The following is an 18,074-nucleotide window of genomic DNA, read 5'->3' on the forward strand; positions in this document are numbered from 1 at the left end:
GAGCTGATGCCAGGGGCTTAGGTGGAGAGCAAATGTTTTGAGGATGAGGGCAATGAATGTACAAATGTGCTTTACACAATTGATGTATGTATGGATTATGATAAGAGTTGTATGAGCCCCTAATAAAATGATTCAAAAAAAAGAGAAAACACCTTTTTTCAACAACATGAATGGCAACTATACACATGAAGTTCTCTAGATGGAATACAGAAATTACATTGACTACATATGTAGGAAGAGATGATGGACAAGCTCTATATCAGCAGTTAAAATGAGGACAGGGGCTGACTGGAACAGACCACCATTGACTCATATGTAAGTTCAGGCTGATGCTGAAGAGAATTAAAACAAGTCCAGGAGAGCCAAAACACAGCCTGGTCTCTATCCCCGCTGAATTTCAAGAACATGTCAAGAACATATTTGCTGCACTGAATATTAATGACAGAAGACCTGATGAGGTATGGGAGGACATCAAGAACACCATTCATGAAGAAAGCAAAAGGTCACCAAAAAGGAAAGAAAGACAAAGAATAAAGTGGATATCAGAAGCAAATCTGAAACTTGCTCTTTATCATAGAGTGGCTAAGGCAAATGGAAGAAATGATGACGTCAACAGGCTGAACAGAAAAGTTCAACGGGCAGCTCAAGCAGACAAAGAAAAAGATTATAATGAAATGGGCAAAGGCCTAGAGTTAGAAAACCAGTAAGGAAGAACACCTTCGGCAGATCTTAAACTGGCAGAACTCAAGAAGAAAAAATGAAGCCTTGATTTTCAATATTGAAAGAATCTCTGGGCAAAATATTGAATGATGCAGGACGCATCAGAAGAAGATGCAAAGACTACACAGAATCATTGTACCAAAAACAAGTAGCTGACATCCCACCATGTCAAGAGGCAGCATATGCGCAAGAACCCACGGTATTGAAAGAAGAAGTCTGAGCAGCACTGAAAGCATTAGTTAAAAACAACCCTCCAGGAATTGATGGAACACCAACTGAAATGTTTCAACCAGCTGATGAAGCACTGGAAGTGCTCGCTCGTCTGTGCCAGGAAATTTGGAAGACAGCTTCTTGGCCAACTGACTGGAAGAGATCCATTGTTGTACACACATCCAAAAAGGTGACCCAACAGAATGTGCACATCAAAGAACAGTATCACTGATACCACCTGCAAGTACAGTTGTGCTGAAGATCATCCAACAGCAGTGCAGCAGCACATTGACAGAGAGCTGCCTGAGTTTCCAGGCAGATCGAGAAGACGTAGACCAAAGCATATCATTGCTAATGGCAGATTGAGCGTGGCTACCAGAATACCAGAAAATGTTTATTTGTGCTTTATTTGATTGTGAAAAGGCATGCAACTGTGTGGATCATAATAAACTATGGCTAACTTAAGAATGGTTATTCCAGAACACTTTATTGTGCTCACGTGGAATTTGTACATGGATCAGGAGGCAGTTAGTTATGTGAATGGAACAAGGGAATACTGCATGGTTTAAAATCAAGAAAGGTGTGTGTATCAGGGTTGTATCCTCGGACCGTACTTATTCCATCAGTATGCTGAGCAAATCATCAGAGAAACTGGATTCTATGAAAAAGAATGTCATCAGGATTGGAGAAAGCCTGTATTAATAACCTGTGGCATGTGGATGATACAACCTTTTTTCTGAAAGTGAGAAGGACTTGACACAATTGCTGATGGAGATCAAGGATTGTAACCTTCAGTGTGAATTACAAGTCAATGTAAAGAATTTCAAACAATTGCTGATGGAGATCAAGGATTGTAACCTTCAGTGTGAATTACAAGTCAATGTAAAGAATTTCAAAATCCTCACAATTGGACCATTAGGTAACATGATAAACTGAGAAAAAAAACACCTGACATTTTCATGGATTTTGTCTTGTTTGGATTCACAATCAATACTCAAGGAAGCATGTGATCTTCTGTGATGCCCACCTTCCCAACATAATTGCTGAAGACAAAGTGGGTGCATAAGCAAATGTGGTGAAGAAAGCTGATGGTGCCTGGCTATCAAAAGATATAGCGTCTGGGGTCTTAAAGGCTTGAAGATAAACAAGCAGCCATCTAGCTGAGAAGCAAAAAAGCCCACATGGAAGAAGCACACTAGCCTGTGTGATCAGGAGGTGTCAATGAGATCAGGTATCAGCCATCTAAGACCCAGAACAAAACCATACCCAAGGTGAATGGGGTGGGGGTATGCAGTGGAGACCCAATGCCCATCTATAGACAATTGGACATCCCCTCACAGAGGGGTCACAAGAAAGAGATGAGCCATATAGGGTGCAGTATAGCACCGATGAAACATGCAACTTTCCGCTGGCTCTTTGGTGCTTCCTTCATTCCGCTATCATGACCTCAGTTCTACCTTACAAATCGGATTAGACCAGAGCATGCACACTGCTACAGATAAGAGCCCAAAACACAGGGAATCCAGGATAGATAAACCCCCCAGGGCCAAAAATGAGAGTAGAGATACCTCGAGGATTAGGGGAGGATGGGGGGAGAAAAGGGGAATCAATCACAAGGATCAACCTAGAACCCCATCCCAGGGGAACAAATAATGGAAAAGTCGGTGACGGGCAATGGAGGATTATGTAAGATATGAAAATAATAATCTATAACTTATCAAGGATTTGTGACGGAGGTCAGGCAGGGGAAGGAGGGGGAAGAAATGGGGAGCTGATATTAGGGTTCAAGTGGGAAGAGTGCTTGAAAATGATGATGGCGGCATATGTGCAAATGTGCTTGACACACTGGATGAATGTATGGATTGTGATAAGAGATGTACGAGCCCCCAATAAAAATATGGAAAAAAAAAGGAAGGTGCATTGCATTGGGGAAATCGGCTGCACAAGATTTCTTGGAAGTGTTGAAAAGCAAGGAGGTTACTTTGAGGGCGAAAGTGTGCCTGACCCAAGACACAAGCCATAGTATTTTCAATCACCTCATAGGCATGTGAAAGTTGGACTCTGAATAAGGAAGACTGAGGATTTGATGCACTTGAGTTGTGGTGCTGGTGAAGAATAATGAAAATACCATGGACTGCCAAGAGAACAAACACATCTGTTTCGGAAGAAGCAAGGCCAGAAGGAATGGCTAAAAATAATTTCTTTAGAGGCAGGGACGGCGGCGAGACTTCAGCTCCCATACTTTGGGTATGTTTTCGGAGAGACCAGTCCCCAGAGAAGGACGTCCTGCTTGAGAAAGTAGAGGGGCAGCTAAAAAGAAGAGGGTCCGTGACCAAGATTGATGGACACAGTGGCTGCAACAAGGCCCTTCGACAGAAGCACAAGGGCAAGAATGATGCACGGCGCGCAATGTTTAGTTCTGCTGTTCAGAGGTCGGTACCAACACGATGGTACTGAGTAACAACCGAGGCGGTTGACTCTTTAGGTGACATGGGAGCTGAAAAGACGTATTTAGCACTCTAGTCTAGCCATGTCTTGTTGGTCATCTGCTCTCAAATGGTTCCCAACGAGGACCGGTCTCCTTGCAGCTGCTCGCTCAGTGGCAAGCCCTACCTCCTGGCTTGGAGATGTCGCCCCCGATCCTTTGATGGAAGGAACATTTGATTCTGATTCCTCTTTGTGATTTAACAAGTCTACTACTCCATACCTGCCTGTGTCAAGTTCATGAGCAGCTCCAGCAGCTGCAGTTTGTACCTGGAAGCAACCTGTTGATTGCACAAAGGGTGCACATCTTCGTCAGGGCTTTAATAATGCTCTTACTACTCTAGCTATAAATGGCTGTGCCCAAAGCTGTTTGCTTGAACTTTAAGGAAGCAAGGAGATTTGGACAGGAGAGTTACATCCTTTAAATGTGTAGGTAGTAAGAGGGTAGTTAAAAATAATTTCCTTTCATCTTACTCATTAGTAGTCGATTCCTCCAATTCCTTACAAAGGATTCCCTTCTAAGGCTGCTCTTTCTTCAGTCTTTCAGAGAGAGAGGAAGGAGGAGGTGACCCGTAGGCAAGTCAAGATTCCAAATGAGTGAGATCTGGATGTTGATCTTCAGGTTTCATGGTTGTGGTGGGTGAACTGATTTGGTAAAAGAAAGTATGCTTTGGGGGTGAGGGGGCGGGGGCGTGTGAATGACAACGAGATGGTTGATCTAAGAAACTGTATATTTTCATATGTGACTGTCCTTTCTAACAAGCTTGGTGTCTCTTCTTCAGTCTTTGGAATGGTAACTTTTTCTCTTTTATAGAGATTGTGATCTGCTCCGTTGGTTCCCAACTCCAAACAAATACGGGTTTAAGAAATCCTACTTACATAAAACCCCTCCTTGCCCTTTGTCACTAGGTCAATTTGCCTTCACTCTGAAAGGAATGAGCCAGCTTCATTTTTCACCAAAACCACCTTAACTTGGGCCGTCCACGCAACTTTTCAATAATGGCAACGGCCTTTTCTTGCACTCTAAGCACCTGTTCTGACTCATCTACTCAAAGACGGAAGCCACAGTCTGGATGGATCTGGTTCCTACCCCAGGGAGGAGTGCCTGCCCAGTCAAACCAGCCTCACTGTCCGCATTCAGGGTTCCTTCGCCCGAAGGCCTCATTTCATCTGATGAATTGGTGGCGCAATGGTTCCGGGTTGAGCTGCCAACTGCAAAGGCACCAGTCCCAACTCACCAGCCACTCCTAAGGAGAAAGATGCGGCTTGCTACTCCCGCCAAGAGTCAGTCTTGGAAATCCACAGGGACAGTTCTGCCCCATCCTGGGAAGTGGCTCTGAGGCTGAATTGACCTCCTGCCAGTGAGGGCCATTTTCTGGTTGTCTATTGCCACTGTCTCTATGTGTCCTAAACTTTCGGATGGATTTCTTAATTTCAATTTTCTGTTTTCCTCAAATAATTATATCCTTGAGTGCCCCAGATGCTTAATTTGAGGATTGTTTTGGAAAATCCTGACTTTATATACATAGGACATACTTCCATTCGGAGAACCCTCTAGTGTAGGCCATAAGGCAGCCAGGTGAGACTCCCAGAGCATAATCAGGCGGGCACTGAAATTCCTTCTTAGAAGATCAACAAAATTAGGTTAGGGACAAGAATACAAATTATGCGAGATAAGTAGAGACTCCACAGGAGGTGCACTAGCAGCTCAGATTTCCCCTTGGAGAGGGGAGCCTAGAGATAGCAGAGTTTCATGCTAATAAGAATAAACAAAGGGGGGAATGAGGCCAATTCACAGCTGATAAATTTTGAGGAGAGGGAAAACCTCCTTAGCTGATAACAACACTAAAGAGTTGATTAGCCCCTAAATTATTCTGCAGCATCTCTGCAGACTGGGCTCTGCGGTTCCTTTCCCTGGGAGAGAGTGTGTAGCCTCCTTCCTGTAATCTTTCGGAAGACAAAAATCTAAAATCCATGATCGAGGAAGAAGAGAGGCCCCCCTTCCTCTCTTGGTAATAGAAAACAATGGCTTGGGGTTTCTCGGGGGAAAGTCATAAGGAAAGTTACCATCTGGGCTGGAGTTCAGAGAGGATGGCTGCTGCCATTTCTACAAAGCACGCGGTGTGACGGGGACGGGCAGCCAGGTACTTGGAGAGCTGAGGGCTCCTAAATCTATCAGGAGCAGAAAGAAAAGGAGATTTTAGTCCAGAATTTGTGGCTCGAGTTCTTGTAAGAGTTGGACTTGAAAGGAAGTAGGAAAAGCAGCACACAGTTGGCCAGAAAGGACAAGGGAGAGTTGCAGTTTCCTGCCAGGGCGATGAGACTCCGAAGCTTGGGTGGGAGAAGATGGCAGGCCAAGGCTGCAATGTGGGGTGCAATTTTGGTACCTCTGCTTCGGAGAGGCCAGAAGATGTAGCTAGGAGAAGGCTGTCCAATCTTCGCCGCCAATCTTCTACGCATTCATTAACTGAAGGCAGACACTTTTCAAAGGCAAACTGGGTACAAAGAGCTGCCTCTTATTCCAGTAAAACCAGTGTCATTGGGTCAGTTCTGACTCATGGTGACCCCGGTCGGAGCAGAACTGGGCTGCACAGGGTTTGCAAGGTGAATTCTTCAGCCGCCTTTCAGGCCTTTCCCACAGTATGCCTCTGAGTGGACTTGCACCTCTCTGAGCAGCAAGCCCCATGAACCACACACACACACACACACACACACTCAGGCCTTTCCCCCAAGATGCTTGAGTGGACTTGTACCTCTCTGAGCAGCAAGCCTCATTAACTACACACACACACACACACACACACACACACACACACACACACACTCAAGCCTTTCCCTTCAAGATGCCTCTGAGTGGACTTGCACCTTTCAGAGCAGCAAGCCCCATTAACCATACACACACACACACACACACGTTCCAGCTCCCACGTCCAGCATGTTCAATGCCTGGCAGCAGGCTCTGCTGGATGCCTTTTCTCCCTGACCCTTTCAGAACCTCTTTCACTAGGTGACAGTGGTCTAAAGAGATGAAGAGAGTCTTGCCTAAGGTCGAACCATGACTACGCAGTCGAGTGATGATCAGTCTGACTCCCAACCTGCATTCCTCACGCACAGGGCCTGGCTCGCACGAGCTTTCCCAAGACCGCTGGTGGGAGGATGCAGGCGTGAGAGGGGGCACATCATGGCCAGGTGGGCACCAGGCCCTTCTGAAAGCTTGGCGGTAAAGGTATGGCAAAAGGGAACCGCGGGCAATAACGACCAACGCTAACTTTATAGTCTCTGAAATGAAAATATACACGAAACGAGAGCAACAGCGATTAAATAAGAGCTTTCAATTGGGTGGGGCGGCACGATCATTTCCTCAGACGGAGAAGACGCTGGGGCTGAAGGTTCCCAGAGACTGCTGCCGGCTTTGTTTTCATTTATGCTCTTCAACACAGATGCCTGGAAAAAGTCTAGCATCTTTTGGAATGTTAAATTTTAAAATGTCAACACTTTTATTGACGTGTAATCCACAAAGCCTACGATTCAACAGTGTAAGCAGATCGAAAAGAGCGGTGCAATGCCCACCCCCATCGACCGCAGCACAGCCTTCTTTCTTGCACTGGTGACTATTAGCGCTCTGTTCCCCATACCCAACTCCCCCGCCGTAATCCCAAGAAACCATTAATTCAGTGACTGTCTCTACAAATTCACCTCTCCTGGACTTCATATAAAGAAATACACACAAAAAGCAAAAACACCCAACAATAATCGCAAAATAAAACAGCAAATCCTTGGTTGAAACAGAAAACAACCGAAACTGGAACAAATTTAAAATGGGTCAAAATGGAGAACAAACGATAAGGAGTTTAGATTTTAACCTAACGACATCTGCATTAATCCAATTTTCAATGCACTGTCTGATAGCAAGGGCTATTCATATCCCTGGGTCAACCATCAGAGGGAATTCTCTGGAGGCGTAATGCAAGTGGAGACCCAGCAAATAGATTTTGGGCTTTCACTATCATCTATGATCCTCTGCAAACAGAATGCTCAGAATTTATGCTCTAATACTGGCTCCTCCTCCAGTCTTGGATTTAATTCTTTTTGATCCTTGGATCGCACAGGCTGGTGTGCTTCTTCTGTGTGGACTCAGCTGATGCCTCACTTACATAGTTGCTTGTTTGAAGACAAGCATTTGAGAACCCAGACACCATTCTTTCTGGTTGCTGGGCCCCATCTGATTTCTTCACCAATGGAGCGCTCAATCAGTTATTACAAGAACATTTAGCGTTCCCAGTCTACATAGCCCTAAACACCATAGTTGGGGAGAAGGTCCCCTGCAGACTATGGGAAAAAATGAAGAAAAATGGACACAGAAGTTTGGGCCCCTAGTTTTTCCCCTGAATAATAATCATCTTGTATTTGTTTCCGGAAAAATTGGGAGCAAGTTTATTCTATCAGCTCCCCTATTTTTCGATCAACCTGACCTATCGGGCCCAGATTGTCCTTGGCAGTGGACAACTCCGTACTCACTGAAACTCAGCAGCTGGCCTCTCGCACACACTTGTTTTCATGCCCAGGATTTCCTACCTCCTTCATTGTCCTTGCTATCTGTGCAGAGGGTCTCCATGGCCACATCACATCCTGCTCCTCTCCAGCCTGGCTGGCAAACACAATGCCAGCCGTTTTGGTCCAGGGTACACCTTCCATTGCTATTGCACAGACCAGGGCAGCCCTCTGTCAAAAGAGACAAAGAAGGAAAACACAAGTGATTTGAGTATGGAAAGTTTGTTTTTGCTTTTTTTTCTGGCACCAAAAATAAACAAATAAGGGAGACTTACTGGGAACAGGCCTTTTTAAACAGCACAAATACTGTAATTGCACATAAATAGAAACAGCAACCTTCTCTAAGGAATCTAATTCTTATCCAAGTGGCATCTTTGATTGGCCTGACCCTTGAGACACCACTTACCTGTGCAGGACAGAAATCGATGCAACAGCCCACTAAATAGGTTCAGGCCAGACAAAATTAACTTAAATTTTTTCCATTAGCAAAGCAACAAGGTTGATTATGTGGTGTGGAAATTCATCTTTAACACAATAATTTCGGAATCCCTGATGAAGATTTCAATTCTGCTGTACAACATTACTGATCGCTTAGTAGGCCAAGTCTACTACAAAAAAGACCTTGTTGCTTTAAAAAATTCCCTCTATAGTCAAGAGCATGGAAGTGGGTATGTGGATATGAATGATGCTAAAAAGAGAACATTAATTTTATCTGGCCTCAGAGTTGCCGTATATTCATGTGAAATTACAGTGCATTAAATAGTTGCACAAAGTATAGGCCAGTATTAATGACTATACTTCATGCCAAGAGTACATTCCTTTTCACAGAATAAGCAAAGCCCAGGAAATAGTGAAGCAGCTTAGCATCTATTCTAACAAACATTAGGATTCAGGCTGCATACGGATGGGACAGGACCGACAGGATTTCCAACTAAATGTAGTAGCTGTGCATATCTGATTACTCAGGACGGACAAAATGAAATACCATAAGGACCACAATAGAACATTGAGAGACTGAACAAAAACACGGTAGTGACGTGCTTCAAGACAGATAGCAAAGAGTGATTTTTTGTGACAATCTCCCTAAGGCTTTTATGCTGTTACCTTTATATCCTATCTTGTCTGCTTTTATGGGCAAGGAGGGAAGATTTGGGAAACAATTAAAATAATTTCATATATCCAAAATCTATAGTTGTTTCAGTCTAATATGACATTTAAAAATGTTTTAAAAAAGAAAGAAAAAGAAAACCAGTTTTGCCACTTCCTACTGGATGATATCTGGCATGCGGCCAACATGTGGTTGGTTTATGAGGACGACACTTGGGGAGGTTTGGGGTTCTCACCTATGAGGGCGGGAAGACACTGATGGAAGCAAGGAAATAAATGCATGAAAACCCTACGAGTCGTTGGCTAGGAATCAGAGCTCTTTGGACACCGAGTCAGTCAGAAGGTGGGATAAAATAGATAGTCATGTACAAATCTTGCTATAGCAATCGGGGTTTATTCTAGAGCTTCTTGTCATTAGAGTGCTGCTTTTGTTACGGTGACAAATTTTAAGGGAGCAATCAGTTTGGAGATGTTTCCTTTAAGTCTTCCTTAAAAGAATTATTCATATATTGGCTTCCCCTCCTGCACTAAGGAGCTCGCAGAGCACAGCTCTCAGAGAGACACCCTGTCTCTTCAGATTGGAGCGAACAGAAAGAGGGCTGTTGACAGTCTCTCGTGGCAAGGTGGAAGGAGGCTGCATTGAAGGCCACCATCAGGGCAGGATGAGATTAAGGTTGCTGCTGCCTTTCTTCCAGACAATTACCAGCTACAGTTACAGATTATTTGACACACAAAAAGGAGAATTTTCCTTTTGGAGGTGGATTTAAAAAAAAATTATTTTCATTTTTGAGGGGGGGAAAAAGAGATTTAATTGCCCCACTGACAAAGAGGTGCAGCAGCTGCCTGCATGCTCACAAGAGTTATTGTATGAAAGCCTGGATATTGCCATGAATATTTCCATATTCTAATGAAAAGCACAAACAAGGAATAGAAAATAAGTACTCTGAGGAGAGAGGGAAAGGGAACTTTCTCTTGAAAAAAAACAACAACAAAACTATCCACCTATTTCTACAGTAACTGAAGACATGCGAATCTGCTGTTTTCTGGTGAACGCTGCCATCTTTTTGTTATTATAATGCACAATCGTTTGCAGCTTGAAAAAAAGAAAAAGGAAAACCCAAACATAACTCGTGATGGCACATGCACTTTGGAACATTTAGAGAGAGCCGAATTGGTTACATCTGAGGATAAATGAAATTTCCCTCAACATAAGCTGATCAGAATCGCCTTTAGAGCGACAATTTCTTATTCTGTGATAAGAGAGTGAACATTTGTGATTCATTAATTTAGAATTTAAGACTAATTAAGCTAAAGTACCAACATTGAGATATTAAAGTTAAAAATACATCAAAACAAAACACCAAAAACAGCAAATGCACTGTTATCTTCAGTTTTGGATTCCAGTGAAAAACGAGTGCTTTTACATAGGGATAAAATCTATGGTAATCCAAAATTATACAAAATGAGACACAGACAACTTAAGTGTCAGTCATTTAAATCCAAGGAATGTCACATAACGTAAGCCTGATTCATAATTTACAGAAATATGCAGGAAAAACATTTTCATACCTAGTGCAGTCTAATACACAGTTAAATATCGATATATAAGTATATAGGTAGATGTCAACAAAGAGCAAGTATACAGTACCTTTAACTATCTTATCCAAATAGTGAGCTTGAGAAATTAAAAAGGAAAAAAAGAACAGACAGACATTTCAGAAGTGTCACATGGGACAAGAAAATTTTCAGAATTTACATGCAAATTGAGTAGCTGCAGCTGACATAAGACTCACATCACACGACAGAGAAGCACCTCGTCTCTTCTAAAAACTGTCAGACAGTCTCGTTTCAGCAAACGCAGTCGCGATTCCAGGGCGGGCTTTGCATTTGTCAGGGAACTGGGCTTAGCTGCTGCCAGCACTGCCTTGCGCAGGTTAGCTGGACTGTCCTCTCCCCTACACACTTCAAGATTACATTGTGACAGCTAAGGAGAACAGACGGAATCCATTCTTTATCACTAAAGCGTTTTCTTTTGGAAAGGTCCAACTCTGAGAGGAGCCACAAATGACCAAATTTTAAATAGTTAATAAATAATAAAAGAGGAGAGAGCAAACAGAGACATGGAGCCTCCTTGAGCAAATGTGTTCTGAAAAAGTCTCAAGTCATGTGGAAAATGATCACCCACAGCCCTGAAAACCTGTCCCATGGTCAAGGGTGTATCACATGTGCGGGACGCTGGGAAACAGGCAGGGTTCTGAGACCACGTTTCTTTGCCGGATTCATGCTAGGTTAGGCTCCGTTTCTCACAAAAGCCTTTGGGGAAAGTCAGGATTAAGACCGAGTTCTTCCTGGACTTGCCACTGCCCATTTAATCTTTCATGAGGCTACAATTAGGCTACACCTTTCCTCCTAAGCAGAGACCTCATCTCTCTCCCCCTTCACTCAATGGAGAGCCCTAATATATTCTTCATAAGCCTCAAATCTTCTTGCTTTGTCAAAATTCATGCATCTTTAATGACCTAAAATTGCTTTTCAAAGATGCTTATGTTGATTATTTTTCATCACTGACATATGCAAGTGGTCGCCGAACTCTTAACAGAAGGATTTAAACGATAGCTTCCACCAGGCCACTCACGTCTAGTGGCTCTGTCCTGTGCTGTGCAGAAACAAAACCGTACATGGCTCCGTCACATCTGTACCATGTGTGTACAAGGATTCCTCTCTTTGTCACAGGATTCCATTACAGGCTCCGGGGTGGCATTTACAACTAAGCTTGTTTAGAGCTAATTAACAACACACTGCAGGGGGATTACGATGAAGGAAAACAGTGGCAGGCACTACTCGGAAATAAGAATTTCTTAAAAAACCAACTAAATTTTCCAACATTAAGATAGGGCTGTATTTATTGCACAACATTGCTCATAGAAGTTCCTAATAAATCCTTCTAAATCTTTGCTGAGCTAGAGAAGACCCATGATAGCTGCATTGACCATCCAATCATAAACAGAGTGCCATTAAACAATTCTGGAGGTTCTGATCCAGATACAGTAGTATTTCTGAGGGAATTTTTAGTTTATAAAAATTAACAACACTGATTAGAGTTGGAGAGTTCTTTTTTATTGCTTTTATATCAGGTCCACTTCAGGTAACAGAGCCAAAATAATGAATGTAACTTAATTCTGATTTAGATTAGTAATTTCACTGCAGGTAAAGGTTCTTTCAAACCCACCAATTCCATGATTTCAGAAAAAAAATTTTTTTTTAAGGCAAACACTGAACCAATTACAGGGAAAGGTCAGCTAATCATCGGATCAAGAGGACAACAAAAGTGGAGCTGAAATTAGAAAATACATGGAAAATATACACGAGGTCATGATTACCACAACCCTTTAAATCTTAAAGATATTTAACACACGTTTTCCAGGAAGCTAGAAAAACGAAACACTCCCCACCCAACCCCCCCCCCCCATCCACCCCTCTGCAAAACATAAAACCCAAACCGACCACTCTGAAGTAAAAAGTCTGTACTGAGAAATTGGTCATTTACATTTGATATCATAGGAGGGATTTTATGAGGCAGTTAGCTTAAAATCGCAGATCCCAGAAGAGAAAACACCAGCACTATTATGGCCTTGGTGAGGGAAATTCTGACAGCCCACAGAAGCCTGGTTCCGAGATGAAGCGGTAACATGCAGATGTCCACACGGAAGATTCAAATTATCCCCCAAAGCAATTACTGCAATCATAAAAACATCACTGTCGGCACCACTCCAGGAAAGAACCAGAGAAGATGCAGGTGAGGAGTAAGAGGCCATTAAGAAGAACAATCATAAAAGTAACATAGCACAGCTAAGAATTAATACACTGGTCAATGGCTGGAATGAACATCAGCTGGAGACAAACAACGCTGAAAGCCATTGGGTGTGTTTTGATTCTGAAGGAAAGACATTCCTTTGAGACCTACTACGACATTTAAATTTTGTGTTACAGAGTAAATTTATAAAAACCCAGACTATATAAGATTGAGCCCCTTAAAAATAAAAATAAATGCACCTACTCTCCAGTAAAGGGCTATGTTCATAAAATACTTTCTCTGGAGCTTTAATTATTTATCTTGTAAGAAGACCCCGTGTGGGGTGTGGGGGAGCAGATTACCCTATTTCCTATAGGGCAGAGATTCTCCGTCTTTTTTGACGGTCACATATCTCTCAGAAAACTGGGGAAAGTTATGCATCATTTCCTCCAGAAACATGCACAGATCTTCCAACTTGCACACTTAATGCTGCTTATGATTTTGGCTCATTCATGAGCCCTGGGTCTAACTGACTTGGAGACTGAACACCTGCCTGATCTATCGAAGATCCCCAAATTTGTTCATCCGCATTCAGGCCAGGTTCCGAGAGATCCAAAGGACACACATCACATGGAATACTTTGAACCCAGCCTTGCTTCTGGAAGATCATACTAAGGGCTTACCGTGTGCCAGATGCTACCTTAAGTGTTACGTTATTCTCTTCTCTTCCCCATAGCTCTGTGTTATAAATACAACCGGATCTGGGTTACAGATGAGGAAACCAAGAGCCGTTGGTGGTGGCTGATGCCCGGCCGGTTCAGGGGTCACGGCGACCACACCTGTGCAGACTAGAGCTGCACCGCAGTGTTTCCACGGCCCTGCCTTTTAGCAGCTGGGTCTTGGTAACGCTCCTCTCCTTTCTCCAGGCGCTGTGAGTCGGCATCTACTAGATGGCAGTTTGATTTTTTGAGTCTGACATAGATACAACTAAAACTTAATCCATGAGCAATAGGTAAGAAAAGGTGGCTAACAACAAAACACCTTTAAATAGTCTTCTGGGGGACATAGGTGGGGGTGAGCGCAGGCAGTGATTTGCTCTTGTCTTCAAATCATGACAAGAATTGTCCTAAGCTCCGAGACTCCTTAACTCGCTCTCACTGCCACTGAGGCGATTCTGACTCCTGGTGACCCTATTAGGGCAGGGTAGAACAGTCCTGGTGGGTTTCTGAGACCACAATGCTTTACAGGAGTAGGACGTCTTTCTTCTGCAGAGTGGGTGGTGGTTTTGAACTGCTGACCTTGAGGTTAGCAGCCCAACGAGTAACCATGTCTGCTAAGGCCCCTTAGGAGGGGACGTTTTCATTACAGGCTCATGGTGCTATTTTTAATTCCTAATGAGTAGGAAGGAAGTTATATTTTTTCAAAGTTATATTTGCATGCTACTTATCTATAAAATTATTGGCATCCCTCCCTCTTCAATTTCCTCTAATTATCTGATTCCCCTTGCCACCTTTTATCACCTATTGCTCTTAGATTAAGCTTTAGGGGCATCCATTCAAACTCAACGAACCAACTCACTGGCATCCAGTAGATGCCGACTGACAGCGACTGGAGAAAGGAGGTGAGAGCCATCAAGATGACTCCACCAAAGTACACGCTGTTAGCCATTTGTATGGACACAAGCATGTCCTAGAGTTACTCATGGACCACATCTACTTGCCTTTCAATGTTATGCAAATCTCCTTCACGTAGGTATGAAAGGCCCAATCCCTACCCCTACTTCCAACACATTCTTCATCCCAACCACCTTCACTTGCTCCACAGGCACCTAAATCACGGAAAAGGCTTTAGAGGGTTTTTGTTTGTTTTTTTGTTTTTCTGCAACTGAGGATACATATGAACTGTATGCACCTGTTCAACTTCCTTACAGATTCTTAAAGGATAAAGCTAGGACTGGACCTTGGTCACAGCCAGGGAACTTTGCCTGTACATCTCACTTATGGTGTCCATCTGCCCTATCAGAAATGGCCATACTAAATCACTGTGTTCCTATTGTCTCGCTCATAAGGAATCTTAATAATATCTATTATGGTTTTCTTTGGGATCCATTGGCATGATTGCATGTATTTATTGTAGTGATCCTAGGGTGCCCTTAGTAAAACGGCTTCCTGTTGAGAAAAAAGACAATGTGGGCCTTACTTCATTTCCAACATTCTGGTCACTCCTCTATCTATTTGTCCCTCCCCAATTCATCTCTCCTATGCACAGCAATACTGACACCAATAACCATTTACTGACTGTTACTATGTGCTAGAAACTATGCTAAGCATTTAACACAAATTAGCAGATTTAATTTTCACCAACCAATTGGGTAGTAGGTGTCACAAAGGAATGCAGGGGGGATTAAGTAACTTTCCCAAGATCAAAATGCTAGCAAGTGGCAAAGGCAAGATTCCAACGAGGTGGTCTGCCATCAAGCCCACATTCTTAACAAAGACGTTAGGAGTCACAACTCAGAAAGGCCACGACTCTGGTCTGTGTCAGGTAGACCAGAGTGTCATCTGTGTGGAGGTTGGTCCATGAATTGGTTTGAATGAGAGATCCAGATGGAAAGATATAAAAATTCTTAAGGCAACACTGACAATTACAGGGAAAAACCAGGAGGTAAGATTAAAATTGAAGTAGTTCTAAATATTAATCTGTTCAATGCAGCCTCATAGGTTAAAGAACATTTTATAGCAACCACCACTGTAACCTGTTCTAAAACCCAGTTAGGAAAACCAGCGGGCAGGAGAGAGGAGCAATCTGGTGGTGGGTGTGGGGGATAGTGAGTTACAAACATTTCCAAGAACAGAAGCCTTCCAGTTGCTGGATAAATGTCGCACAAGAAATACCTGCTGACTCGTCGTTCCAAAGGAGGCTGCTAATTTTAAAATGAGGTCAAGGGAGTATGCGTGCATGCTTTGGGGAAGAAGTGGGATATCTGTAGGTCTATATGGAATAAGATTCATTCCAGATTTGCTTTCTTTCTAATGCCAAACTGAGTCTCATAAACACTTAAGCAAGAGAACAAAGGCAAACCGAGTTGGGCCTGTGGACTTCAGGCAGCTCCTAAGGGGAAAACATAAATGGCGTGACTGTGTATGCAGAGTTGCTGATGTATATGGTTAGGAACTGTTCACATTGTTTCTGCTGCCGACAATGCGCTTGGTTGGAGCATATTAAAGAGTACAGCATTTGCACTGGCCTACTGAACTGACTTCTGGGCATAGTGTAGACATAGGCAAATAACACAGACGCCCGAGCGCCGGAGATATTTCTCAGTTTAATTACAACAATAAAATCTTAGGGGTCCATCTTCAGATAAGGATAATGCAATCAGATGAGAACATAATAAAATACAGGCATATTTTTTGACTATGGCTTTTACGGCAAAGTCCTTGGATAGAGGACAGATTTTTATTTAGCATTGTGTGTTTTATAATACTTTATAACCCAACTTAAAAAATGATTCCCATTAGTATCTCATTAAATTTGTAAGTAGGTATCATTCTAAGATTATTCAAGTACCAGCTCCTTTAGGATGACAGAAAAGCCACAGTTTGCGAATAAGTACATATTAAATCCATTTATTCCAATCAGTGACTGTTTAAATCAGTGTGCACATTGCAGACCCATTGATTTGAGAGTCCTTAATTGGTACTCGTTGTACTGCTTTATTAATGATTACCCTGTCATAAAGGATCATAACAGTGGCATCATTGTAAACACCATAAAACAATTTCATGGTGTTGATGAGTTTATTCAGGCCCCTTCAAATACATTCTCTCTCACCACAGAATTCTCTTCCTAAGATTAGTATAGGGCAGTGCAAATACCTTAGTTAGGAGAGTCCATTAATTAGAATTTTAACAGTTAGTGGGGCAGTGCCAACAGAGAGAAACAATGTAGATGCCTGTGTGTGCCTGTGTGAGCACACGTCTGCTCACGTCTCCAAGAGCTTTTGCTCACCTCAAACCGGTCATACTTTTGGGGATATATGCTTTACATAAGTTGCTTTGCACTGTTTTTATATCGCCCCCCCCACGTTTTTATGTTTAAATGCAAACTAAAGAAAAATTTGGCAGAACATTATCTGTCCAAATACATGGCTTCATACATGCGCCCAATCTAAGCAAAATACCAAATAAGCAAGCAAGCAAACTACCACCACACACACGGCCGTGGAGGGATCCCCAAGAATTGCACCTGTGGGTTTCTAAGCTGCCACTCCCTCCCCAAGAACGGATGTGGTTCCAGCGCCGACAGACCTTTCTGTTAGCAACCAAATGACAAGCAGGGGCAGAGTCACAAGGCATGCGGCTAATTCACTGCCATTGACATGTGAATGGACAATGTCAGAAGAATCCTACAGCGTGGAGTGTGGTAGGTGAGTTTTGAGGTGCCCTGATGGCATAACGGTTAAGCCCTTGGCCTCTAACCTTAAAGTCTACGGTTCAAACCCACCTGCCACTCTGAGGGAGAAAGATGTGGCAATCTGCTCCCGTAAAGGTGATAGCCTTGGAGGCCCTGCGCCCCGCAGGGCTGCGACAGTTGGGAATTGACTCACTAACAGTGGGGTTTACGGGTTCTGTGGTATTCGTTCACCTGGCATGCTGTCATCGACTGGGCCACATACAGAAACACATCGGGTAACACAGCTGTTCTTTAGATTTTTGTTCCTTGTTGGAGTTTATTGAATGAAACAAGCAAAAACACATGTTCTTAGTATTTCCTATATTTAAAAAAATCAAATAGATTTTGGTAGTCTGAGAATTAAAGTATCCTTAAATGAAAAATCAGCTCTTAAAGTTAATGAATAGTCTCCCGGGACATCGAGGTCAATTGGCAAACACAGTTCATAAAGACGACATTTTACATACTATGCTGGGGAGCAGCGACAGGGATTTTTAAAGCTCGCAAGAGGCCATCCAAAATACAACTATTCAAAAAAAATAATTAGAATAAAATAAAATACAGCTATTGGTCTCTTCCTGTTGAGAGCAAAGAAGAAAGCAGAAACCCAAAGACACAGGGAAGCTCGAGTTCAAAGGACGAAGCAACCAGACGCACTGCAGCCTCGACCAGCACGTGCCCAGAGAAGGAGACGGTGGCTAGCTCTCACTAGACGCACTGCAGCCTCGACCAGCACGTGCCCAGAGAAGGAGAC

General features: G+C 43.1%; 1 protein-coding gene across 4 annotated transcripts in view; it reads right to left on the reverse strand.

Moving 5' to 3' along the window:
• The window catches only part of TENM3 (teneurin transmembrane protein 3), a 554,322-nt gene that overhangs the window by 124,112 nt on the left and 412,136 nt on the right, over positions 1–18,074 (reverse strand). Inside the window, exons 12-14 of one of the 4 annotated variants that reach the window (XM_045286698.1) lie at positions 10,721–10,747; positions 9,070–9,087; positions 7,990–8,136 (exon numbers count right to left, since the gene is read on the reverse strand). In XM_045286698.1, coding sequence (XP_045142633.1) covers positions 7,990–8,136; positions 9,070–9,087; positions 10,721–10,747 — 192 coding nt within the window. Of the gene's footprint in view, positions 1–7,989; positions 8,137–9,069; positions 9,091–10,720; positions 10,748–18,074 lie in introns of all 4 variants that reach the window. The other 3 variants (XM_045286697.1, XM_045286700.1, XM_004696135.2) reach the window with 3 other exon arrangements.

The sequence above is a fragment of the Echinops telfairi genome, unplaced genomic scaffold (assembly GCF_000313985.2).
Source record: "Echinops telfairi isolate 266 unplaced genomic scaffold, ASM31398v2 ScPeMD7_9;HRSCAF=40, whole genome shotgun sequence".
Lineage (NCBI taxonomy): Eukaryota > Metazoa > Chordata > Mammalia > Afrosoricida > Tenrecidae > Echinops > Echinops telfairi.